The sequence below is a fragment of the Zingiber officinale genome, chromosome 1A (assembly GCF_018446385.1).
Source record: "Zingiber officinale cultivar Zhangliang chromosome 1A, Zo_v1.1, whole genome shotgun sequence".
Taxonomy (NCBI): Eukaryota; Viridiplantae; Streptophyta; class Magnoliopsida; order Zingiberales; family Zingiberaceae; genus Zingiber; species Zingiber officinale.
Window position 1 is genome coordinate 127,473,639 of NC_055987.1, and position 27,966 is coordinate 127,501,604.

General features: G+C 33.9%; 1 protein-coding gene across 5 annotated transcripts; it reads right to left on the reverse strand.

Moving 5' to 3' along the window:
* LOC122031836 (protein unc-13 homolog) lies at positions 1-27,966 on the reverse strand. 5 transcript variants are annotated; one of them, XM_042591024.1, is made up of 28 exons: positions 27,894-27,966; positions 27,612-27,670; positions 26,386-26,463; positions 26,138-26,313; positions 26,000-26,064; positions 24,185-24,476; positions 23,567-23,633; positions 23,250-23,403; positions 22,472-22,639; positions 22,263-22,373; positions 21,694-21,903; positions 21,486-21,587; positions 19,629-19,859; positions 18,704-18,778; positions 18,385-18,456; positions 16,027-16,212; positions 15,749-15,907; positions 13,842-13,934; positions 13,045-13,116; positions 7,269-7,386; positions 6,351-6,529; positions 4,354-4,435; positions 3,064-3,174; positions 2,869-2,975; positions 1,551-1,628; positions 1,388-1,483; positions 1,105-1,200; positions 1-292 (listed from the first exon to the last, which is right to left on the reverse strand). In XM_042591024.1, the coding sequence occupies exons 3-28, from the start codon at positions 26,391-26,393 to the stop codon at positions 131-133; spliced, it is 3,270 nt and encodes a 1,089-aa protein (XP_042446958.1). In that variant the 5' UTR covers positions 26,394-26,463; positions 27,612-27,670; positions 27,894-27,966; the 3' UTR covers positions 1-130. The 5 variants fall into 5 exon arrangements, 3 of the variants coding, with proteins under 3 accessions (XP_042446958.1, XP_042446965.1, XP_042446950.1); XM_042591031.1 differs by lacking the exon at positions 27,612-27,670 and having other exon boundaries at positions 27,894-27,957; XM_042591016.1 differs by lacking the exons at positions 27,612-27,670; positions 27,894-27,966 and adding an exon at positions 27,120-27,265.

The window sequence follows — 27,966 nt, forward strand, 5'->3', positions numbered from 1 at the left end:
TACTTCCAAAACAGAAATAGATGGTCACTAAATAAATGAGTCAGTCTGTTCATACAATATAACAAAAGGCATAAATAAGGTTTCGTCAATTTTTACAACAAGATGATGACAAAATATCACAAACAATGCCTCAGCTAGATGACTTGGGTATTTTGAACTGCTTCTTAAGGAACTGAGATGCTTCAGAATCACTTCTGTGACACAAGATCCTCAAAAGAGTTTTGGTATCTGCTCCAAATTTGCTTCTGCCTCCTTGAGTGACATCTCTCAAGTCATCAATCAAAACACGTGTCTGTGAAATTTGAAAATATCTTTTAATTCAATTAGTATTTATAATATGCAAAAAAACAACAGATTTATATTCAGGGAAACTTGGCATGAAATAAAATTGTGGAGCGGTCTAATTTGTCAAATTACAAAGTAAACCAAGCAATAAAGCTGCCAATGTCACCCCAATCCCCAAAAAAAAATGTGGAGTTGCTTTAGGAGTAGATAAGCACACAGTCAAAATTTATCTAAAACTACGAACATCATATTTTCTGCAAAGCTAAGTACTAGTGATTTGGCCTTGAATGGTGCTCACTTGCTTGATAATGATGTTGACATGGCGATAAAAGCAACCAAACAATAAGATGTTCATCTACAAGCAGGTTTAAATTCAGTTTTTCCCCCCTCTATTGGTCCTAGGATGTTCTATTAATTGTAACTTTCTCCACCTGCTTGTCACATTGGTTCAACAAAACAGAGCTCAAGCCAACAAGAAATATTTCTGGTCGTCTGTAATGAACATGTGGAAGGAATTATCCACTATATAGAAAAACACTTCCAAAGGTACCAAATTAGCTTAGTCTGGCCTGTCCTCTCGGCATTGCCTATTGTTAAACAGGTGATGTGCTGTGCCCAGCACGACAAGGCTCAGGAGTTGTGTCAGGCATAACTTTCCTGCCCATGGGCTGACCAAAGTATGACATTTAGAGGATCATGGGTCTATCGCATATTGTGTTGAGTCTTTCAGATTTGTTCGATTAGAGAATTACAATGATCATTCATTGTTATATTTCTTTCTTTTTTTTTTGACATAATAATAAAACAAGATATCAATACCTCATAGCCAAGCAAACTTATTACAGGTCGAATGCGTGCCACAAGATTTTCAACAGTTCCTCTAGGTAATCCATCACCACCAGATATAAAAAATTCCTGAATTTTTCAAAAAAAGAAAGAGGTAAAAAGATTAAATACATTTACAATTATTTCTTAAATAAAAAAGTATTGTGTACCTTCAATAAAGAATGGTGGTGAGTTGTATGAAAGTGTAACTTTCTATTATAATTTCATGTATTCAGATTCTGGAAAGCAATTTCAGCATAGTGGTGGCTTATCATACCTTTAGGATTTCAAGATCATCTTCAATTAACTTGGCATCACTTAAGAAGAATACACGTGAAGGCCCTCCATCAAGTATTATCCGCAACAAACCATCCTACAGATGTGGAAAAACAAATTATTACCAAACCTACTCTTGAATGCTTTGTTAGCATGTGAAATACCAGTGACGCTTGAAGGAGCCCTGTGACAACCCGATCCCTAAGTGGCTCAACAATAACATCACAAAGCTGATTCAAAACCTGCAAATAGCAAGGTGTATGATCGGTGAACTCCAGTGTATTGAATAAAAAAAGGGACTGTAGTAAAATATCTCATTTTAGAATTGTGAAATTGCACAGAAATAAGGCATCTATTGGTACCCTGTGATGGTTGCCGATTATAACTTCCATCACAATTAGTTGTAAACTTGTAATCTTATCAAGTTTAAAAAAAGCAATTAGTTGCTGTTTGATGATTTAGGTCCTTAGGCCACATTATGCGCTTAACTTGAAAGCAACGGCTATATGTTGCTTGATATTGGGATGTGAGCTGAAAAGTTTACATTCTCAAGTTTCAATTTATAAATCGGATGTGAAATCGGCTAAATTATAGGCAATGATAATTAGTGGATGGACCAATATATGGTCCTCTTCTGATCATGGGGAATTTCAATGCTGGATATAATTTTTATTAACAATAAGTGGATTGATTAGAAACAAAAAATGAATTGGTCAAATTAGTGTTTTTTTTCTTCATGTTTGAACATTGTCAATGTAATTAAAAATGATTTACTTAATATAATATAACTAATAATATTACCAGCACAGAGCTCAAATGATAAGATTCATGGAGTCGACCCTTAATAGTTGGAACAAACACAACATATTAGGATGATGAGAATGCCCTTGGATCCCTGCTTGAAATGATCTTGGATTTCTGTAATTTATTCAATGATCTGAATTCTGATTATTGCGCTAATGTTTCATAAATTTTTACTTCTCGATGTTGTCATATAGAGAACACTTACTCCAAGTATTTGATACCTAAATTAGACGCTGGGAGTTAGTATCACCTAAACCAGGAATAACCACTACCATTGAAATAGCTTCCCAACCTGCTGTTATAATATGCCAAAGGAAACTCTTATACTATGTTTAATGACCTGTGAAATAGGCTGCACCTTCACATTCAATCAATATGCTAAGGTGCAGTGATCCAGCATTGCTTGGTTCTGGATTTATCATGATAACCTCATGACATTCTATCAACACACACTTCTCTTGCACAGGAAGCCAGATAGTATTACTAACTGCATCATAGACTTGTAGCATTCTGAAAGACAATATGGAAATTGGAAGTATTCATTCTTTAATCAAATTATTCAACAACTACTATTTAGTCATAACTGCCCAAGTCAACTTGCAATAATTGCAATTGCACTTCTTCAAACTCATCTAGATGTATATCATCTCTGAGTTACTGATCCATAGATTAACTTACTGAATCAAAAGCATCAATGAGTGCCTCCAGCCTAGCTTGAGAAACGGAATTCTTGTAAAGATTGATAATATATGGCTCCCTCAAGTCCCAGAAAATGACCTTTGTTCCTAAACAACAACAACATCAAAAAGTTGTAGGCACTAACTCTTTGAAACTCATGAATCAACAGAAATCTCAAGCAACATAAAATAGTACCTGAAAATTCACATATCTTGTCAATAGCTGCATTAATTTCCTTTCTACTTCTATCAAATGCATTCTTCTGATTCGAGTTGAAGCTTCTGGACTTATCACTCATTGGATGTCCTACATAAAATTTAGACCTACATAAAATTCCTTCCATACTGCTGATCCATAAGCAAATATCAGCTTGTGAGATATCAATATATGACATGATTAGTTGAAGCAAAATAGCTTGTCCAGAAATGAATAATGATCGTTAGTGTTGATGTGTGACCAAAGGAAACTAATTACCATAATAATCCATTGTAAGAGCAGAGATTCTAAAGTCATGTAGGTCTTTTGACCCTTCTCCATTGAACTATAACTATAACTATAAACTAGTATGATAACCATTTATTGAAATCATATCCACACAACTACAACAACAACAACCAAGCCTTATCTCACTAGGTGAGGTCGGCTATAAATCATATCCACACAAAAATTAATAAATTCAATGCATTGCCCACTTTCTTACACAAAGCAATTTTAAATGCTGTAACTGAGAAAGTAAAAATAGGATGGATCCTTCTGCATTCTTATAAAAAATAAAATAAAATAGCCTATGAAGGAATTCCTTTTCATTTCAACAATTTTTTTATCATATTAGCAAATTGTCACAGATATAACGTTCTTGTTGTATAATAACCTTTGGGATTTTCATGTTCATCCACCTTAACGATTATCATTGACAGTATACACTTAGTTGCTCACAAATGACATTTTTTATATTTCATTATAAATCTAGTTCCCTTGGTCTTCAAATCTTTGTTTCAACTTTCTTTTTATGTAAAACTTAAAGTCCCTCTCTGTTTTAACCAATTTTATATTAAAAAATGAGTTCGTCAAACTAATCTTGTAGAATACACACTGCAAGGTCCATGTACCTATTACTTCTAGAGATTTATTTCCAGTACACACCTCCAGTTATTTTCATCCATTTATTGGTTAATATGCAGAGAAGCTCTTCAGAATCTAGCAGTTATCACTTTTTTCAAATGGACCCATTTCATATCTAAAATAACACAATCGGAATGGTGAATCTACGACACTTAATCTATTTAAGAATTCATCTTTTACACTGACTATATCAATAAATGAATGGATTTACACTGACTTTTTGAGTAGCATAAACTATAATGAACGGATTTACACTGACTACATCAATAATAATCATGATTCAACTTCAGTAAATGCTAAGAAAAGGATAGAATCAAGATATTATGAATACATGCTCAAAGGATAATTAGTATAGAGACATACTAATGCTAAAATTTTCTTGCTTCTTCCTTGTCCAACGATCATAAATGCTGTCTTCCAGTTTATTTAATTGAGTAATGGCATACTGTATGCAAGACAAAATTCCTCATGAGTATAAATTACAACCATCTAAGAACCATACTAAGACTAGCAGGAAAAATCATACCAATACTATAAAAAAAATTAAATATCATTGTATGCTGTACTGAAACGACTAACTGCTTTTGAGTTTTAACCATTAAAGGTTTATAACTAGAATGACATATAACTACAAGAATACACAACCCAGAAGTACCTTACAGATGATACACAACATAAAAAAAAAGTTTAATTTTGAAATAAAACCTAAACAAATGAAAAACACGTGCATGTGCAGAAAATCTTTCCAAATCATTTAAAGCTACTTAGCATTCACAATAACTTCTTACTATAAGACATTAATGAATTCCCTAAGCTACTTAGTATCCACATTTGCAGAGGCAGTGGCAATGTCTCTCCACCTTCTCCGTCCTCTGCTTCTTCACTGTCCTTTCTTCCTCCCAGTCAGTTTCTTCCTCCTTATTGCTGTCGACCAACACCGCATCAAGATCTTGGCAAGAAACAAAATTTTAAACCTTGTTGAATATTAAAAGTGATATAGCCTTACAGACAAGGAACCAGAGATATAAGATTTATGTGGATGGTCCCAAATATTTACTATTTTGACCAGTTCTTACACAATAAGAATCCCTTTCCCACCTGTATAGAAAATGAAAATGTTATTGGTATTTACCATTAATTTGTTTGCCAAACACCTGATTGAAGACTGTATTCCAAATAAGTTATTTCACTCTTCCTCGTATCTTCTAACAATCATACAAAAATGGATCTCTGCCATCTGAGGTAAGCTTAAAGAAAGAGTAGGTAATTAATCTACAATTGGACGTACCACTTCTAGTCTTTTTTGCTAGCTTTTTTACCATTAACTCAAAAAAAACATTGTGAACGACTTGCTCAGGTAGTGCCAACAATATTTTCCTCATTGTAAGAGTTCTTCTAAATATTTATCACAACAATTTTAAACTCAATTGGGGTATTAATCTTGAAGGACCAAACTATAAAGCTCTATGGGTGTAATTGTAAACCTAGACACTTGTATGAGAGATTAAGTTTGATTGGGATGAGCCCACTCTAAAATCTACTTACCCTAACCTTAGTCTTACCCATGGCTCTGCAACTCCATCCTTCCAACAGATAGTTCCTCATTTCAGTTTGATTCCAGTAAACAGATGAGTGCAAGTAACTAAACGAAAGATAATGCAAAATCACTAAATCAACAACCATGGTACATATAAAGTTCCAAGTATAAGCTACATGCAACTATTAGGTAGTATTCCTCATGAAGTACTAAGCCCCCTTGGTCTTACCCATGGCTCAGATTGAACCTGCTACCACATCCTACCTAGAGTCTCATTCACCTTCTCCAATCTGTTTTCACCAATTTGCCTCCTTCCAAAATCTTTTAGCTTGAACCAACCAACATCAGAATCCACCTTCTGGCTAGCATACATCCTAGAATTGCATGGACATTCAAGGAAAGAACTGTTATCTTGCATATTTAGTCATTTTCCTACTAATATCAATCGCTAAGCGTATTTCTCTTGACTGTTCAATTTGACTGCATGAATTAATACATGTTAAAACACTGTAAACTAATACATTAAACAAAATTAAACCAAGCAGTGCTAGAAAAAAATGAAGCAAATAATCAATAGTAATAAAGGTTTAACAGAATAAACTATACTTGAAATAAAAGTTTGCTGGATATATATTACAATAAAACCGCCATGCAAGCACAAACTATGCCAGCACAAACTATGCCATCAAAAGACGCAAAAATGAAATTGGTTAAATAAATACAACAGAATCATAGCGGAAGTCATAGGAGGCAAAATAATATTTTCTGAAGGACAATGGAAATCCTACAAACTTTAAGATACAGGGATAGCATAGGAACTCACATGTAGAGTATTCAATCGTACACACAGTTTTACAGTTGTCAGTGAACTTATTTGACTTGATTTTTTATCTTCCACCACTCTAATTTCTGCTACTTCTTTCTTTACAAATGCCTTGATTCCACTTTCTTTCTTGTACCGAGTAAGAATAGGTTCAGGTGGTATTAGATCCTCTTTATTAACTGCAGGAACCATATCCACAATGATAAACTATAAGAAAACAAATCATGAATCAGTTGCATCAAATTGATATTAACACAGCTGATGTTGTTAGATATATTTAACCGCAAATCCTGACATATCTAGCTAATTTCTGATATACAGCTGATAAACACAAACAACAGTTCACAAAATTATATCTTATATGACCTAACAACAGAAAATGACAATCATATACACTATCATAAGGAAAATGAACAAAAATCTGTTTTTAAAATGCTAAATAAAAAACAAAAATACGAACTTCAATACACCACATAGCAAAGGGATCAACCACAACGTTTAGATAAATTAGCATTGCATGAAACATTAAAGATAGATCTTGAATCTTCCAAAGCACTGACTGTTAATTGAGATAACAGAAAGGAATAATTTAGAAGAAACCAAAATCATAAATACTAAAATTCTCAAAAACTATTAATCCTTCCAGTAAACCTTTCACCATCCTGTTGCTGGAAGCTTAAGCTATAGTGAAATGACCAGATCTGTAATTCTATGCTTGTAGTAGCACTCACTGTCATGTTGTTACAAAGAGAGGATTAAGTGACAATGAACAAAAAAAATCATTTGCAATAAATATAAATTAGAAAAAAAAAATATATGACAAAGCTTATTGTTCTTGCCTTCTTGGTACAAGGAAGGCTAATGAACAAAAAGAATCAACTTGGTATTATCTAATGCAAGAAAACAGGTATCACTCACCTAGCTTTTCGATTACTCCTTGTGTATAAACTAGAAATGTATTGTCTAGACCACGGCAAAGGCTGTTCAGTTCTCCAACGTCCATTGGTACATTAAGAGCAAAAAATTGATCAACTGTCTGCAATTAAGAATTTAACACTGAAAAGATGAGATGAAGATAAATATTGGAAGAATCCCTTTCTTTTAAATTTAGAACACAACAGAAAATTACAGATTGTGGTGATTATTGTAAATGCAATTTAAAGGATGACAGAATAAGTCAATGATGTTTTAACTTTTCATAAAGGATCACTATAAGCTCCAGCACACTACCTCTTGATGAAAAGTTCAAATAGGTGCAATACAATCAAAAGACTCGTTTATTGAAAACAAGCAGTGGGAATTTTGACATTGTAGTATATCTTTGGTAAATATCAAAGCACAAGTCTACAATTTTCTGCAAATGCGCATACATATTGTTGAGCCAAACATAAAGTAACAGTTCCATTCTTGTTAATATATTCATATACTCAGAAGATGGCAGTCATTGTATTAGCCATGAAAATATATCTATGTACAGTTCATTTTCTACATGCATGATCAAGATGCTAGTAGTCTTTGACCCATCTATGAAGGGTTTCAAAATCTCAAGCCTTGCCGAGCAGCATGGTACAATGTAACATTGTAATAGTTTACAAAAATGCAATATAGGTCATCTCTCCTTTGCCGCCCATTTCGATCAAACAATGAGTTGTATATTGCCAACATTTGACACGTTTTGATACACTTCACACACATCAAGATAAATTCAAATAGTTTGTATAATTTTATGGTTTGTTTCTTTAAAATTTTAATTCACCTTGACATAAACTGAAGTAACAACACAACAACAACCAAGCCTTTTCCCACTAGGTGGAGTCGGTTGTATGGATCTTTTTACGTCATTGAGCTCTATCTCCTATTATATCATCATCTATATTTAAATAAATTTTATCTTGTTTTATTGTTGCTAATCAAGTCTTTTTTGGTCTTCCTCTTCCTCGTTTGATATGCATGTTCATAGTTTCACATCGCCTAACTGGAACATTTATTGGTTGTCCAAGCACATATCCGTACCATCTTAAACGTGTCAAGTTTTTCCTCAATAGACGCAACTCCGACTTTCTCTCTAATGCTTTCATTTCTTATTTTGTCCATCCTCGTATGTCCACATATCCACCTTAACATCCTCATCTCTGCAACTCTCATCTTCTGCTCATGTGCTCGAGTCATAGCCCAACATTCAGCTCCATATAACATAGCAGGTCTAACTGCGATTTTATAGAACTTACCTTTAAATTTAAGAGGTACTTTACGATCACATAAAACACTCGACGCTCCCCTCCATTTCACTAATCCTGCTTGTATTCTATGTAAGACATCTCTCTCAATCCCTCCATCGTTTTACAAAAACGATCATAAATATTTAAATCTCTCAGTTCCGGGCAACTCTTCCTCTCCTATCTTAACAATTGTTTCATTACTTCTAATATTGCTAAACTTAAATTCCATATATTCTGTCTTTAATCTACTAAGATTAAAACATTTCCCTTCTAGTGTTTTCCTCCAAGATTCTAGTTTAGCATTTACTCCTTCACGTGTTTCATCTACCAAAATAATATCATCTGCAAACAACATGCACCATAGTACTGTGTCTTGAATGCAGTGAGTTTGTCAATAATTAGTGTAAAAAGATAGAGACTTAGAGCTAATCCTTTATGTAACCCTATCTTTATTGGAAATGCTTCAGTTACTCCGCCTGAAGTCTTTACTCTAGTCGTTACATCCTCATACATATCTTTAATTAGTTCAATATATGTTACACTAACACCTCTCTTTTCTAAAATTTTCCATATAATTTCTCTTGCAACTCTATTATAAGCTTTTTCTAAGTCAATGAATACCATGTGTAGATCTTGTTTTTGCTCCCGATATTTTTCAATTAATTGTCTAAGAAAATGTATAGCTTCTATTGTCGACCTTCCAGGCATGAACCCAAATTGATTTTCTGTCACTGTGGTCTCCTTCCTTAATCTTTTTTCTATCACTTTTTCCTAAAGTTTCATAGTATGACTTATTAATTTAATACCCCTATAGTTTGCATGATTTTGTACATCTCCCTGGTTTTTATATAAGGGAACTAGAGAACTTATCCTCCATTGATCAGGCATTTTTTTCGTTTTCAATATCATGTTAAATAATTTTGTATGTCATTCAATACCTTGTTTCCCTAAGCATTTTCATACCTCTATCGGAATATCATCTGGTCCAACGGTTTTTCCATTGTGCATCTCATTTGAAGTTTGTTTTACTTCTAAAATTTGAATTCTACGATAAAAATTAAAATTTCTATGCTCATTTGGCCTACTTAAATTACCTGAGTTGGTCACCTAAACCTTTATTAAAAAGTTGATGAAAATACCTCTTCCACCGCTCTTTTATTTCTCCATCATTTACTAATACCCTATTACATTCATCTTTAATACATTTTATTTGGCTAAGATCTCTTATTTTCCTTTCTCTCACTTTAGCTATTCTATAAATATCTCTTTCCCCTTCTTTTGTATCCAATTTTTGATATAATCGTTCAAAAGTTTCACTTTTTGCTTCACTCACTACTTTCTTAGCTTCTTTCTTGGCTATTGTATATTTTTTTAAGTTTTCCTCGTTTTTACAAATATATAATTCCTTATAAGCTATTAGCTATTCGTTTTTCCTTCACTTTCTCTTGTACTTTCTCATTCCACCACCAAGATTCTTTACTTAGTGGTGCATGTCCTTTTGACTCACCGAGTACACTCTTAGCTACTATTTTCAACTTTAATATCATCATATCCCATGTTGTATTAGAGGCATCGTATATTTCACCTAATGCTTGTACTTCTACCTTCTCCTTAAATATATTTTGCTTCCCATCCTTTAACTTCCACCACTTAATTCTAGGAATCGTATATATTTTCTTTCTATTGATAGTATGTTTGAGGCGTATATCCAACACTACTAACCTATGTTGGGTAGTTAAGCTTTCTCCAGAGATGACTTTGTAATTTTTATAAATCTTTCTATCCTTCTTCCTAACCATAAGAAAGTCAATTTGCGATTTATTATTCCCATTTTTAAATGTGACTAAGTGTTCTTCTCTTTTCTTAAAACACATATTAGCTAATATAAGATCATATGCTATCGCAAAATCTAATATAGTTTTCCCTTCCTCATTCCTCGTTCCAAACCCATAACTCTCATGTACTCTCTCATATTCCTCATTTTTCACTCCGACATGCCCATTTAGAGCACCTCCTATTAAAATCATTTCATTTGGTGGAATATTTTGTAATATTTCATCTAAGTCCTCCCAAAACCTTGATTTGGTAGTTTCATCTAATCCTACCTGTGGTGCATATACGCTAATTATGTTCATAGTTTCTTTTGCCACTATTATCTTAAGGACTATAATTTTATCCCCTTTTCTAACTACTCCTACAACTTCATCCTTTAACAAACTATCTACAATAATACTCACTCCATTTTTTGTTTTACTCTTTCCAGTGTACCATAACTTAAAACCCGAGTTTTCTATCATCTTTGCCTTCTCGCCTGTTCATTTTGTCTCTTGTACACACAAAATACTAATTCTTCTCCTAATCATCATATCTACTACCTCCATAGATTTACCAGTGAGAGTTCATATGTTCCATGTTCCAAATCTTAAATTATTAGTTTTCCTATCATATTTGTTCTTATTCAACCTATGGTATGAGAACTCTTGCTTATTTAACACTACACCGAAGTTCTCATGGAGACGTAGCGGTCCTTGCTAAGACGTTGCAGTCGGATCCTATAACGTGAACTCTTGCATATTTAGCACTACACCCGAGTTCTCCTGAAGTAAAAAATGATAAAATAATAAACTAGCTAATTAATATAATCTCCTTAAAAGTAGAAATCCAAATGAAAAAGAAATTAGAATAACACTCATTCGATTAATCTCGGCATACTTAATTAATATAATGAAATCCAAATAAAAAAGAAATTAAAATAAAACTCATTTGAATTTTCTCGACACGCTTAAATGCATGCCGAAGTGTGTCAAATATTGGTACGGTACTAGAATCAAATTTTAATGCAATGGATTATCTAGTGACTATAACCTTTTAAGCATGTCGAAGTGTGTCCAATATTGGTACGGTAGTAGAATCAAATTTTAATGCAATGGACTATCTACTGACTATAACCTTAGTTTTTAGCGGTAAAAAAACTAAATGAAAATGAAATGGTGTCAAAGGAGTAAGACTCATCTGAATTCATCTAGGCAAGCTTACATGTATGCCGAAGTGTGCCAAGTGTTGACACAACATGGTGCTGAAATCATAATATTCTAATTGCATTGAAACTCTAGAATGAAATGAGGAAGTGCCTGGCATCCATGTACCATTTTATCTAGCTGCACTTGTTAGTTCAACTTAGTATGTAATATGTTCTGTTTCAATGTATTTTCAGTCAATTGATTTAATAGCCTTTGTTTGAAATAATGAGTTTGCTCCTAGATTGTTAGCATTTTTTTAAAGAAGAAAGTTAGTATGGCAAGAGAGTATCCTATCATTAACATCATATCAAGTTTGAGTACATTACTTCCTACAATATTATTAAACTTGAGGTTATATATAATTATATATAGGCTTGTGTCAATAATTCATATTGACTTTCTAAGAAATTTGATGATCATGGTCCAACAACTGTTAACAGATTCAGATGAAACATTGTGCTACTGTTACATAATCAGTGAAGTTTAAAAAACTGCCAAACATCGGGTTTTTGGGAAAAAGTTCTGTACAAAAGTGGATAGCTTGGATGTCTTGTCAAATAGCAAAAAGATGATTGAGATTGTTGAGAACTGTGATACGAGAAGAGATTGCAGATAGAGGAGTTTAGAATATCAGTGGAATATGATGGTGGCAATGTTTGAATGCAAAGATAACCTATGATGATTATTCAATCATATGATAATAGGATGCTTCAACCAACAATCATGTGAGCAACTGCTACTCAAAACAAACCATACAACCAATGCATAGACCAGGAAAATTCTCCATCACAATCAACTATGCAATTGGCAATGAAACAAAAAGAGTATTATTGGTAAAACATGGTCTGACAGAAAACACAAAGGTCTGACTGGCCATAACTCCCCCAAGGAGAGGGCAAGAGGGTAACATATGTAGGGAGAGAAGTCATGACTGAGGAAGGGGACTGCCCCAAAAAAAATTATTGGCAAAAAATGATCACTCTAGTTTTTTTTTTTTTTCCTGCCAAAGTACAAGTAAAGAAATCATCATTCTGAATTATGCAATGAAAATGCAATTGTCAAAAGATCAAAAATGGCCACGTAATATTTTCCAGGTTAACTTGCACAATGATATCAGTTTCTCCTGAAAGATCCTCACCTCATATTAAATAAACAATCTTTGATTTAAAATTTTCATTTAATGTGCAGTATATATCCAATCATTGTCCATTCAGTTATGACCTTGTGATGTACAACAATTACTAAATGAGAAGTAAAAGAATACCCTAACCAACTGCTATGCTATCAAGAGCTACTGAGTAATGCCACTAGCATTTGACTTATTTCAGTTTTCTAACAAATAATATACAGGCAAATAAAAGATCACGTGCACCAAACATTTTGAACAAAGAATATCACAAAATATTCAAATTTTATTTCCTAGCACTCAAAATAGGTATATGTGTTCAGTTTTACTTCTTCAATTATTCTGTAGACTTCAACAATGGAACTTCCATGTCGCTGCTGAGGTGATATGGGCTCCCAATCCTACAAAATAATCCGAGTTACATGGGCATGGCATCTGAGTAAACAGAAAGCAAAACAAAGTGATCTATACTTAGAACTCATCTTTCAGCATACCACACATATTAGTAAAATTTATAAATGTTTAAGTTCCAATAACAAAGATAAGGCATGAAATGCCATAAAGACAATTCAAAAGACATGCACCAAACATCTTCAATGCTAAAAAAATTGCATCAAGAAGCAAGTTGCAGCTCACAAGAACCAAAAACAGGAAATATGAAGTCATGACAAGTTAAACATCTCAATGAAATCTGATAGAAGAGATAGTTTAGCCAATCATAGCTTGTTCAAACATTAGATAATCAGAGTATAAATGTGTGCTGTTTCCATCAAGCCAACAGAGCACAGATGAAATCTCTCATGCTGCCAACCGAACCAGACAGACACAAGCTTTTTCCATGGTGAACTGCAGCACTTCTGATGCAGGCTCAGACAATAGAGATACTTCCTCATTCTCTGCTTGGAGATGTGGCAGCACGAGTGATTCTTCCAAATCTTCCTTTTTGTGGCGTGTCACACAGTATGCTGACTAGCACACCGACATGGAAAGAGACTTAAATTTTGGGTAGGTTGATGGAGTATTATATATGAGAGAAAACTCTTACATATTTCAGTATTATTACAGAGCCAAGAAGCTAATAGTGCATGGAAGTAAACTTTTTCAATTAATCAAAGTAATGATCTACCTCTTGTTGAACAGCCCGCTTGACCCATCCCACAATTCTGTCTAGCTGCACGTTGATCCAGCGCAAAACCAAAGTACCAGATATCTTTTCAACCTAAGAAAGAAAAAGAAGTTAGTAGATTATTCACAATGTGGCCCCAGCATACTTTTGAAAGGCATGGTACTTCACTGTATTTCATTCTCATCAATGACAATCTTTTTTACTTTATGTTTCAAAATAAAGCCATGTTCTAATCCTACAGTTGATTGGTCTACTTGACTGTTGACTCATCTCCTAGAGGATCACACAATAGCCATAGAGAGCAATAATGTGGTAGAGGTGGTCATTCTAAAGACCAGAGTAGACCAAAGTGTCTGAGAGATACTTGACCAAAACCCCATTATGACCCCTTAATCCCTTAAACTTAGGCATAATAAAAAAAAATACTTGCCCCAAAAAGGGCCTCTGAGCATATTTCAGATAACATCTCATTCTATACTCTCACGGCACTACCATGTCTCACCAATGACATACTAGCTAATCTGTCTTACTAGTTGGTACTTGGAAATGTCTTAATTTATCTACTGCTTTATATATTTCTATTAGTAAGCTCACTGAACCTTTGAATTGTTCTTATTATTTGACGAAACTTCTATACCTATTCACAATTCTGTCTTAAGGTCTCGTACAAGCATTGGCAGTGACATTTTTAGTCGCACCTTTTCCCAAATTCACATCTATCTTGGTTATCCTACTCTTCAACACTTGAAGTTAATGATCTCTAGTCTTTCTAGTCTTCCATTCCGTAAGTGTGAGTCATGTCATTTATACAAACATATTAGGCACACTTTTCCTAGAAATGTTTAAGTGTGTCTCAACATCCTTTGTTTTAGTACATTTAACTCTACTTTTAGTTTTAAATCCTTTGACCTTCATAGATGACTATGTTCTAATGATAAGATGTTATTAAATGAAAGAATGATCTGAGCTTTTTCATTTGTCCATCTTTATATGCAAAAATCAAAGAATTAACTTGACACTTGTATTAAAACCTTACATAGCAATAATGCTAAGGAGAATTTTTCTCACTCTAACTCATTTCTCTCGAATAACCATATTCTCCATCAATCCCCATGTTGACATACCCAGTATAATATCAAAAAGATAAAAAAACAACGATCTAGTCAAAACTGCTTGAACACTCCTGCACATGCACGTTCCCCTTTCCTTCAAGAGTCATGTTATCCTCACTACTATCTTACTAACCGCATGTCATGTTGTACAACTACAACATGTGGTTAGAATTTATAATGTTGAATCAAGAAATGGAGGGGCAAAATCATGGTTTAAAATTTCATTAAGCGCCAGGCAAAATTTTCCGTTCCGCTCGCCACCCAACACCAGCATCGCAAGCCGCCGCGATCCCGCGGCAAGGATGCCCGCAGGCGCACGGGTGCGATGCAAAAAACTTACGTTAATAATTAAACTTAGATTAATAATTTCAATCAACTTCTAATTATGAGTAAATCATCTAAATAGTAAAAAGGCTTAATTAACCCTAATAAAACTATCCCATTAATTTGATATATATATATATATATATATATATATATATATATATATATATATATATTTGTTTTAATTCTGAAAATATATAATAAATTATTTATTTATTTATTTATTTATTTTATCATATGGAGGCGCCGCGATCCCATTTTTTTTTCTTTTCTTTAAAAAAAATATTTTATTTTTTTTAATATTTAGATTAATTTTTTATTTTTATTAATATATTTTATATTTAAAAATACCAAAACCATATGCTTGATACGGTATTGATACAGGTCAAGATTTTAAACCATGGGCAAAATTACAGAGAGAGGCACATAAGGAGCAGGAGCAAAACAGGGATAAATTAAGAAAATAATTACCTGATACAGAGATAAGTTTTTCCTACAATAATCATCCAATTGATCTTCTCCAAATGAAGATGAAATTACTGACAAGACATATTGTTCAAGACTTTCAGCTACAGGAAAAACAGTTACAACATCCTCTGTAAGATGCTCTGCACGATCAAGGAATGGTTTCTGGAACATGCAAATAAAAGATTTACAAAGCTCTGTTACACAAATTTCATTAATCAAAAGAATATAAAGGAGTACCACAGAGGCAAATATTAAATAATAGAAATGAGATGCTGACATACCAACTTATTTCCATAAAATTTGTGAAGTAAGGAAGCAGAAATAACTGCTGCCTTTGAATACCATTTTGTAAATATAGACATAAATATGGTTGAATCTTTCTTTAATAGCTTTTTTGATTCATCTCCAAGATATGCCAAAACATGCTCATGCCCCGTATCAGCTCGAACTTCAGCAGCATGTGTGATCTGCAGGGAATAAAATAAAATTAGTGTGACACTAATATAAATGGATCCAGTGAAGTACTATAACAAGTCAGAAAAAAGAAAACCAAATTAATTCATGCATTAAACAGGTGAAGACGTCATGAAAAACTCATGGGAAAGAAAATGCAAGTTGTACATTTCTAGAGGATTCCTTAGCCCCAAAAAGAATACAAGCATATTCTCCTTTCAATTTGCTGGCTAATAGTGCAAGCAGCTTTGCTACGTAGCTCCAGGAAAGAAGGTACTTTGGTCAAGTCAATTCATACCATATCCAGGTATTCAATGACGATGATAAGAAAATTTATCCTCAACTGCTCTCAATCTTTTTTGGGGAGAGAACCTAGTGGCACCAAAAATCCAAATGAAAGTGCAAGAAACTAATTTTAACTGATAGATGGTTAACAATTAAATGTGTGCTTATGTGATTGATTAAAGTACCACTACATGACTCATCATGCAAATCTCTGATAATCTGATTCTAAAATTAAAATAAACTGAAAAAAATTTTAAAAAAAATGCATAATTACAGTATTTGAAAAGACTACAATCAATGAGTGATTCCACATTTGTTTGTCCCAAGGATTTAAATCCTGTGCTGTGCTATGCCGATTGGCACACATGGAATTTACCATTCCACTAGCCGATCGGCACAGTATTGGCACCGTGAAGTTGTTGTTGTGACCTTGTCGCGGCCTCGAAGGCCGACACGGAGGGCGCCACAACATCACGAAGATGGCACGGAGTGCATCGCGCCATTGTGGAGGTTAACGCCACAGCCCCATGGAGGCCATGGCAGCGGCCACGATTTTTTTTTTATTTTAGAGGTTGAATTTTTTTATTTTTAAAACATCCATTTCTTTTTTCCTATTGAATTTTTCCTTCTTTTTTTTTTGCCTTTTATCCATTAATTTGTTTCTTCCTTATTAATTTTTTTCCTCTTTGATTCATTATTTTTTTTCTCCATCAAAATAAACAAAGAGAAAAAAAATCTCTCCAGGTAAATAGAGGAAAAATAAAACCTCCTAACATCTTTAAAGATGATTATCATTTTCCCTTCTTAGATAAAAAAATATATATTATATAAATTTCAACTTTATAAAATATATTACTACTAATAAACTAAATTATATTATATATAAACTAGATTTAATTTTAAACCCATCAAAGTATATCTAAATTAAATATAACTTAAACCTTCTTAATGGACTTCAATTAACCTAAATTGATTTTTACTCAATAATAATAAGAATCAAATATTTCACAAAATAATATCAAAACTTAAACTAACATTCAACCTCTCAAATATAACTTAATAATAAGCATCAATAATGATTAAATATTAATAAAAATATTTTAATTAATATATTTTATATTTTAAAAAGTACCGAAACCGTATCATTCCCGTCATATACCGAAACTTTGGCATGAGTCAAAATTTGATTGCTCCATTCTTTTCCACAATTATGTCCTAGATGAGTTGAAAATAAAGAGAATAATTAATTAGAGAAGAGAATAACTACTTATGTATAAATACGGGCATAAATAACTAACAGCCAGTGAGCAATGCGAGATTATTTATTCTCACACTCCTCAAGATAAAAAACAGAGATTAATCGTGTCCAACTGGTACACAACAGAAAATGAATTCAACAAGCAGGTTTGATGAAAATATCAACTATTTGTTACCAAGAGGAGGTGTATGCTGTAGTGATGTTAATTGACATAACATCTTTTAATAAGAATCATTACCTCCTTAACTGTCTTTCTCAAACTAAAGTTGCCATATGATCTGAATTTATAGAAAGGAGAATATGATGAATTAGTGATAAAAGAAATATTAAGATTCCAAATTCGAACAGCTTCAAAAGAGAGAAAAGATAGAAAAGACAAAATAGAGAGTACACATTCACAATCTACTTCTTAGAGAACTAGCAAAGTTGGTGCCTCTGGTCCACTAAAAGAGGAAATTGCTAGAAGAGAGTAGTAAAGTTCCAGTACCAATTTTGTTAAAAAAGAGAAGATTCTAGCCATAAACATATGACAGAACTCAAACATTCTCATTGATAAGGTACAACCATTCTGCTGATGAATCATGAAACAACAAAAGCCAAATTTGAAGTTACGAAAACGATGACATTTGAGCAGAAGACTCACTCTTGCAAAGGCAGTTTTAATGGAAGAAGAGATGTATGTCTCAATCTGGTCTTGATCCAACAAGTCTGTAACCTGCTTCAAAAAAGCACAATCATGTTGAGCTTTGGAGTATTATTTCAATAAAGGCAACTTTCAGTTTCCAATTTTGTATAAATTATCATCTGTAACTGTACGGTGTGGCTTTCATGATGATGAAATCATGAAAATGGCACCATGCAAAGTTAAATTTAGAAATCTGATAACTGAGTTTGTAAGTCAATAAGAAGCTTTAGAAATATCTGTTTGACTAATTCAATCAAAAAATATTTGAAGAACAAACTTGTTCATTTTCTTCAAGTAAGATCCTGCGAGTAAGCATGGCGACTGTTAATATCTCTGCCATTGTGGATGCTCCCTGCATTTAATATACCAATGAGAAAAGAATACTTTGACAAAGCCAAGCAGAGGCTAACAGATGAAAGTGAAATATAAAAATTTATCTGTTAAATGATTACCAACCAAGAACCCAATTCAGCAGTAATATAGAAAAACCATAAAACAAAGCATCCATATGTGATCTGATGATATGCTATTCAAAGATGAGCCATATTTGATGTTTTAACTTTAAGTATATTGAGAAGCAATATAGAGTTGACATAGAACTATAGAAGCATAGTGAGCTCCAAATATCTTAATCTACTATTCTACCAAAAGCATATATTGATATAGATACAAAACTAGACAAGCGTTTCTTGAATCATCCAGTCATGTTGGCTGAATGAAAATTTAGTAAGATTGTTTCTATTGCCCTACTAGAGTCAATCTATCGGCCAATAGATATCACCTAATAAGAAAATATAATAAATATCTGAAACTCATGCTTATCTCAACTATTTGAAATCAGCAACATGGATTCATTCTTCTATTAAGCTCCTACGCAAGACTGCATCCCAAATCATTCAACATATATGGTTAAGATACATGTTTACAAGGATTTAGATACTTGTGATGTTGACTATCAAAGCCTAAAGAAATCCTCAACCTTTTTCTTTTGGGCTTGCTTCGGCATCAACATTGAATTATTACCTACAATCGATGAATAATAAACCAAGTACTAAGGTTTATTAATATGACACATAAAAATTTTGATAGCTGCTATACTTTTTAACATATAGAACTAACATATGTCTAGCATCCAGCAAAGGTAGTATTGACAAATTGGCAATCGGTCTCATGATTACAGAAAGCTTACATTGCGGACATACCTCTGAAAATTGCAGATGGTAGTCACTAAGCTTCTTATCAACCCATTTCTTTATTGGCAATAAGAAAGAATTGAAAAATGTTAAGTCTCCCCACCCATTTTCGCTTTCAATTGAACAACAAAGACTTTTCAAGTGTAGCCTTTCTTGTGGACCACGTTGCTCCTTCAGAGGTATTTTCCTCAAGTGCTGAATGACAAGTTGCAGGAGTTTTTGCTCACCTGTAAGAGCAAACTAAATATTGACAAAATAAACTCCAGTTAGGCAGAACAATGTCTAACATATCTAAGTGTGTGAGATAATGAAAAGTTCAAGCATAAAAATTCAAGTTCTTAAAAGATTAGCTTAGATACAAGCAGTTAGCTGCACAAATAATCCTCTAATAAGATCTTAAATCAAAACTGAAACAAATTGCCTAATTAGAGGCTGTTACAACCAATGCTCCAACATTGTGGTTCAGATATCTTGAAACCTAAATAGCCAATATGTTAGCACAAAAAAAATATGATTGGGAGACATCTTAAATTAGAGGCTGAAAATTTGTAACAATCATTCAAGTGTGATATGATTGGTAGTCCGTTCCTGTACTTAGCTATAAGCCCAATATAGAGGACTTTGGCCCATTTATCTCCTCTCACTCTGATTGGGATTCCATCTTACACAGTATATAACCGTGTTATGTTAAATATTTAGCCATTTCTACTATCGTTTATTCCTTACATTGTATTAGGTTGTTTAGGATAATGATATGGGGCTCTACATTACCTTGTTACTTTTATCTTACTAATTAATACTAACTTGATGTCAATTTTGCTCACATTATGACACTGATGCTGTTAGCAGCAATAGCTCATGGAATTATCTTAATGCTAATATAGTAATCACTCGCTCATTATATAACCTCAATTTAAAGATGATGCTCAAGTGAAAAACATGAAAATTATTGAATAATTGAGATTAAAAAAAAAAGCTAATTTAAGCTATTAATATGATTAAATCAATGTAGCCATTTCCCCTTGCTTATTGAACTGTTAAATTACAATTATTCAAGCACATGTTTACTTCTATTTATGCCTACTGGGCACATTTGTATTCACACACCTATTTTCTAAATTTGCAAACCAAGACAGGTCATTGGAGTCCAGAATGAGAGTAATTTGCTCAGAGATGCCTCAAGTGTGAACAAATTTTCTGCTTTGCTTGCTATGATATTTCTAGCTTTTTGTGAAATCTTCTGAATTTTCTCTTTGAGACATAAATATTCTGCTAATGCGTTGTTATTCATTTTATGGATACTTAAAGGTTGTTTTTAATGTTTGACATTGAAGCTAAAAGTGAAGTGTTTTCCTCATAGTGCTGAATATGATTTCTGTGGCGTATAAGTCTCATTACACATTGTAAGTCATGTTGTTGCAGGAAACAATATTACTTGTTGTGTTGTGGATGTGAACTAAGTTGTTATAGTGATAAAACTTATTTTTTATAAAATGCTAAGATTATGTAAACAGGGGGAAAAAGTGTAGTGGAGTCCAAGTGGAGAAATTGCCATATGGCCCAAGGCGATACTTCCCCTTGGAAGGTCATCCTCGGGCATGACACCATTAGCAAAATCCGAAGGTACTCCGAGCTGAAAAAAACATCATTCTTCAATCTAATATTGAATGAGCATATCAAAATAGTCCATCATTTACAAGATTCACATAAATAACAATAAATCAATTTTCTTCTATCAGGCGTAACACAAGAAGGTTCTAATATGCAGTAAGGAGTAAGAAACCAGGAAAGACTTGTTAATATCCTTAAGTAGCATAATAAGCAGTATAGAGATAATTTACCAACAAATTTTAGCTATCATTTTACCTGACGAAACAAAACCCATGCATAACATGTTTCATGGATCGTCTCTGTAATACCTAAAGTTCGCCAAGTACTCTTCAAAAATTCAAGAATTTCCTCTACCTCCTGGAATTATTAAGCAAAATAGACATTATGTGATACAGTGCTAAAATATAGAACTCAATTATTAGAGTTTAAATAATCAACATTCACATGTTGAATCAAACAAAACCTCTGTAAGTTTTCCCTCGTCCAAGATGTCAAAAACACTAGAGAGCATTTTCTCATACAGTCTAACATTAAGGGGATAGCCATCAGCCCAGTGGCATACTTCTCCAGTTAAATCACCCCTAGCTGGTCTCTCTGCATGTGAGGTAGCAATTTCCCTGAGCGATCTTAGACATTCTACACGCTGAACTTCAGCAGCAGCTGGTTGAAGTAACTGGAACATTGGCAACAAAAAACTATGAACTTGCAAATCAAAATTATACTTTTTCTATAATAGAAATAAGCAAAACAGATAGTGGGTACAAAATGGATAAAGAATGTTAGCCATAAAGAAGAGAGTCATCTAATGCCTTTAAAGAATGTACCATAAAGAAGAGAACCATCTAATGTATTTATACAAGATGAAAAATGATATGCACAGAGAAAAACTCTCAAGAAAAAACGTAGGGATAGACACATAAAGTGATGGACCCACAAAAAGTGAAAATGGTGGACTATAAATTTATGTGTCTATCCTCAACTTTTCCCTGAGATTTTTTTCCTTGTACATATCATTACTCATACAAGATGTACCTCGGCTTCTTCAATTTTTCTGAGAAGATTCCTAAACTCATTGCCCTTGTGCCCTGAATCTCTATATCCAACCACTGGGTGGTTTATGAGACCTTCTTCTAATATATTCAGCTGAGAAACAGCACACAGAGATAATGGATAAGAGTAATATGACTTCATTTTCTGACTGACAGTAATGTCTAGTTGAGTTCAGCAAGAATATGAATTACCTGCCTTTTCTGCCACCGGAGAAAAGCTTTCTTGTCAGAAAATTCTGTTCTTGATATGCAACATAACAATTCCAGTGGAATCAAGAGGTGATCCATTCTTTTTCCAACTTTACCAACAAGAGCGTTAAGTAATCCTTGTCTTGTTCTAATATCCATGGATTCTGAAATCTGCAGAGTATCTATAATTCTTAAGATAAAATATCAGACAACAATAATAAAAGTAAATTGTATATTAAGTGATTGGATCAGCTTAGCTACAAGTTATGGGACTTAGGAGGAATATATTCTACATGGTATTACTATAAGGTAGGCTAGTCAAATACAAATTGGAATTAACAACTGTTACAGGAAATATTTAAGATAACATTTGACTTGTCACCAATTCAGATGCATATGGTAATAAATGCCTAAGATTTGGAATATTCTAGGTGAAACATTCCTCATTATATGTATTATAGCAATTTCAGGTTGTTGTAAGTTGTAACTCTTCTCCTTTCTCAAGGATCAAATGTGTTTAAATTTTCACTAGGAAGTTATTTAATTATTCCATGATGTCAAATTGAAGATTCAGTTTAAAAGTTAAACAAAAATGATTGAATAAAGAGAATGGCCAACTTTTTGCAGGAATGTCAACAATCTTTTACTCAGTATTGGTGAAACAATAAATTTCTGCAGCATGTTCGTAAATATAATACAACATTTTTTTTTTCATATTACTAGCATAGAAAATTTGGCTAAATATTGATGTGCAAGATAAGAACAAAGGAACGAAGCATTCCTCCAACTGGGCCCGCATTGTCTCTAATAGACCTACTAAACCCGTAGCACGTGGAGTTGTGGATGTAACATCTTCATTCTTGCTATGACGGAGCTTCCTCATCAATGTAGATTTCCTAACTTTCTTCTTTTCCTTTGATGGTACAATGAGACCCCTAAACACACAACACATCCAGAAATTTGCAAGTTACGAATTATTGGTTTTGTATGAATTTGTAAAGACAACACTCATTTGATTTGAGACTGCATATATATGTAAGTAAAAGCGTTTGACCAATTGCCAAAAAACCACAAAAAATGCACAAGTTCAGAATTTACCCTGATGCACCAGCAGAAGCTACAAGAATTTCGTAGGCAGTTTCTCGAAGATCATCATCATTAATACCTGCACCAAATAGAAAATAAAGGGTTAATTATTTTGTAATATGAGAAGGTTATCAATGAGCATTAACTCCTTGTTGGACACTATCAATGCTCCACTGTCTATACAAAAACTACTGGTAGTTTCAATATTCATGACAGGAGCAACATAAAGACATAAATCTCAGGAATCTATTTTTATTCCGGAGTTGCTGCAATGATCGAGTCATCTTCCACTTTCACCCATAGGGAAAATAGCAGTGAGATATCCAAAGTGAGCACATCATTTCAATTTGGAATGAATCTAACTTGGATATATTTTACCTACTATACATTTGAAAGGAAAAAAGATACTTTTTAGGACAAAAAAGTATTTATTTTGCCATTGATAACTACTGAAAATGTCAATTCTATTAATTCATTCAGTTGTGATATAATCATAAGACAAATTTACCAATCACTCACCCTTGACCCAAGTGATAATTCAATTTCTCACAACATTGCATAAGAATATTCTTGAATTCACAAGATAGTCTTTGTTAAACAATAAAAAGATTGAGTACTTATTCAAGGTACCTGTGCCAAACAAAGGCAACCTAAGTGAAAGATCAGCAGCATCAGTTGGTTGTTGTCTGGAACCCCTGAGACTACCAACTTCTTCTTCATCATCCTCAAAGTCCTCAATATCATCTACAGTTAATTCGTGATCCTGATCCTGTGGAGTTTCAAATGACTCTGATCTCGGCAAGTTTGCTACAATTTGTGATGGTGTTGCAACTGGAGCAGGCGGAGGAGCCCGACTTGGTGGAGAACCAGATGATTCAGGATTTGTAACCAAAAAGAAATCTTTCTCGGGTCCAGCACTACTCTATAAACGAAAAAAAAACAAGAAAATACTATAGATTATCACAATTTTGAAAATAGAAGTCAGAGCAATAGAAAAAATTCTAGATTTCAAAATAAATGTAACAAAAATTCATTGTTAATAGATACAAACAATACAATTCCAGCAGTAGGGGGCAGTCGCATGTGTCTCAGTAAGTGAACTCACGAAATTCTGCATGCCTCGAGCAGCAATCTCCCAAGGGAGATGAGAGAAATATGAAGTTATGAACAGAAGTTCGTTGCTTGAATGAATAGATCAATATGATTAGAGGGACCTTTGATAAGGTTTTGCAACGATCTGATCTCATTAGGATACTAGCAAGATAGATAAGGTGTGCTGGAAATAGTAAAAGCTAAAATTAAATAAAATTTGTACGTTGGATCTGAAATCACTTTTTTTAAAGTGGTATATTTTATATGCTGCAATACTTCGCTTTTCTTTCCTTCAACGAAATAAGGAACAAAAATTCAATCCCTATAAACCTTGTACTCTCTGAATTTAATATGGAAGAACTTCATAAGACCTACCTTCTTTTACATATCAACAAAGAAAAACCTGTTAAATCATAACCTCTATAATAGTTAATCTGACAACAGTTAAGTGGATGGTGCGCCCACTCCTTAATGAACAATAGCACCCAACCTTTTATTTTTGACAGCGGGATTTCATGTTAAAAAATTGTGCGAACTAATCATATTTTTAACCACGAAAAAATGCACAAGCTTGAATACCTCATAATCTCAACACGTTTCATTCAAAGAACAAAGCTCATGAATAGTTTCCGGAAACAAGTTTGTGCACAGATTCACTATCATGTTCAGTTAACTTGTTTAATCGAATACAGAGAAAACTTGTATCTATTTGAGCACATTAAAAGCTAAAGCTTGGTTCCATATCAATAAATTTTTAATCAACAACCCTGGACATCAAATTTACAGCTCGATATTGAACTCAGTTCAAGCTAATTTATTTTGCTATGGAATAGGCTTGACCATAGTTGAGCATGGCTTGACTTGCCTCAGCTCATTTGGAGCCAGCAACATGCAGCTAACACTGACATTGATCACATGTAAAAAATAAAGTTAAAAAAAAAATTTATGACGGATATCTAGAATTGCACCAGAATTTGAGTGACAGATCAGTACAGTTGAATAAAATAGTTACCAATTCACTATGTGGCATAACCAATGTACCTTTACCATTTCTACATAATTCATAATTCAAAATTTTCAATGAGCAGAATCATGACCTCAGAAGTTTCTCAATGATTTCCATCTTGTTACCTGATTATTATCACGAAAAATCTTTCTGATTGCATAATTACAAACTAATTTGAACATTTCAGATGAACAAATATGCAATGTCATATGCAGCAAAATATTGCATTGGCAGCCATACATCAAAAAATAGTAATCATTAAAGTGCTGAAATATCATATATTATGAATAAAGCAGCATCAATACAGCATAATGTGCAAAAAATGCAATGTCTTAGATGGAACTTACTGTTGCTGGATAGTCCAGACTGTCATGATAAAGTCTAATTGCTTCTGAAAGGTCAAGTGTTTCACCTGTAGCAACAATGCTATTCACAGTACAATTATTTGCCGAACAGAATTGAATACTCATGGTATACTTTAGTACCTTTCTTAGTGCAGCTCAGAACATAATCAACGCTGACTTGATCTATATCAATATCATCCAAGGAAATTGCACCAGGTGGAAGTACAACTTTCTTTATCAAGCTTCCTGAAAGGATATAACTAAGAAGAACACGACGGTCACGACGATAGCGTTGTAACAGCTCAATAATGTTATCCCTGTAACAATTTGAAATTTTAACCATCTTAACACAAAATTCATCTGTCAATGCAAATGATCAAGATGCATACTCTTCCATCAATAAAAGATAGCGCCAGATTCAAAATCTTTCTAGCAGAACTGCATGACGTTCATACTTCTTTGCTTAACTGCATCAAATATATGAAAATTGGCATAGATCGAACAAGTATACAAGCAGTGATAGACAAAATTCGAAAGTATCTACACTTTTTTCAGCGACACTAATGGTGCAAATTTAATGACAATTGTTTTTTCAAATCTTTGTCTTAACAGTTGAGAGTTCTGGTACAGTTTAAAGCGACTTCAAAAGTCATTCTTTACCTTCCTCACAATCATTGACCTTGATCCACCCTCAAGATTGTGATGAAAAAACATCAATTGAAAGCACAGGAATACTGATGTTTAGAAATCAAAAGAAAGTGGGAAGAAATTTAACTCCAAATCCAATATTTACAATGACTAGATCTCAAACAATAAACCAAAAAAGAAAATCGAACTAAAGTAAAATTCAAGGAATTCGCAATGACCACGAAAACTACCGCCTTAGACGATAAGGATCATCTCAATCACGAGATCTGAACACACCATTAAACAACCATTATTGTGCTTAAAGTGCAAAAGGCACTCCTTTTCCTCAAAGCAACTGATCCCTGGGCGAATTCCAAAAACCATCATCACATTCCCCACAAACCTAAGATCCACACAAGCGAAGATCGAAGGAATCGAGGATGAAACTAAACGCTTCCGTAACTCACGAGATCAGTCCAAAAGACTCGAGCATTACCTGAGGAATCCCTCCACTCCTTGCCTTTCCTTCTATCCCAACGAGATCGGACTGGAAAAAAGAGTCGCGAACTACTGGCACGCCATTTCTAAAGTATGATAAAAAAGGTCGAATAAAGTCGGCGCCTGTGGAAATAAACGTCTCATCATTTTTATCCCCATGGGTTACCATTCTCAATAGTGGATACTAACTGGGCCCGCCAGGATCAAGATAAATAGATGCAGGTACTTCACATGGTAATTTATATGGGTAGATACATAACATACGACTTTTTCACGGCAAAACGCGAAAATAGATGGAAAATACGATACACTGCTTGAGGATGAACTGGTAGATGTGAGAGTGACTTGATTGTTTATGCCGATGCATCGCCGTGCGATTACGGAGTTCAGAAAAATAGCTCGAAAAAGATCATAATGCACAATACACAGGGCAATGAAGACGAAGTGAAGGCGAGAGACAGTCTGCGATCAGAAGGAAGTGGAGTTTTACGGAGTTCGCATCGGTGGAGGAACTACGGCTTTGGTGAGTTCCAGATCCAACTCGGATGTCTGCAAAAAAACACTCTGAATCAGGTCGCCTCGGGCAGCGATTAGAAAACCATTCCGGCACTGACGGAGTTTCCTGTTCCGCACGCCGATCGGCGCAGAGAGAGGACTTTGGCTCCGGCCGAACGGACAGCGAGGAAGAGAAGAATGATCGAGGAGGAAGAGAATGGAGTGAGAGACGAGCGGTGACAGAACGACCTAAAGAAGAAGAGGGGAAGATGAGTACCAGATGGGCGGTGTCGGCTGGCGGCGGCGGGCGGGGCGGAGCGGCGCTCGACGTGGGCGAGTGGTGTGTGAGG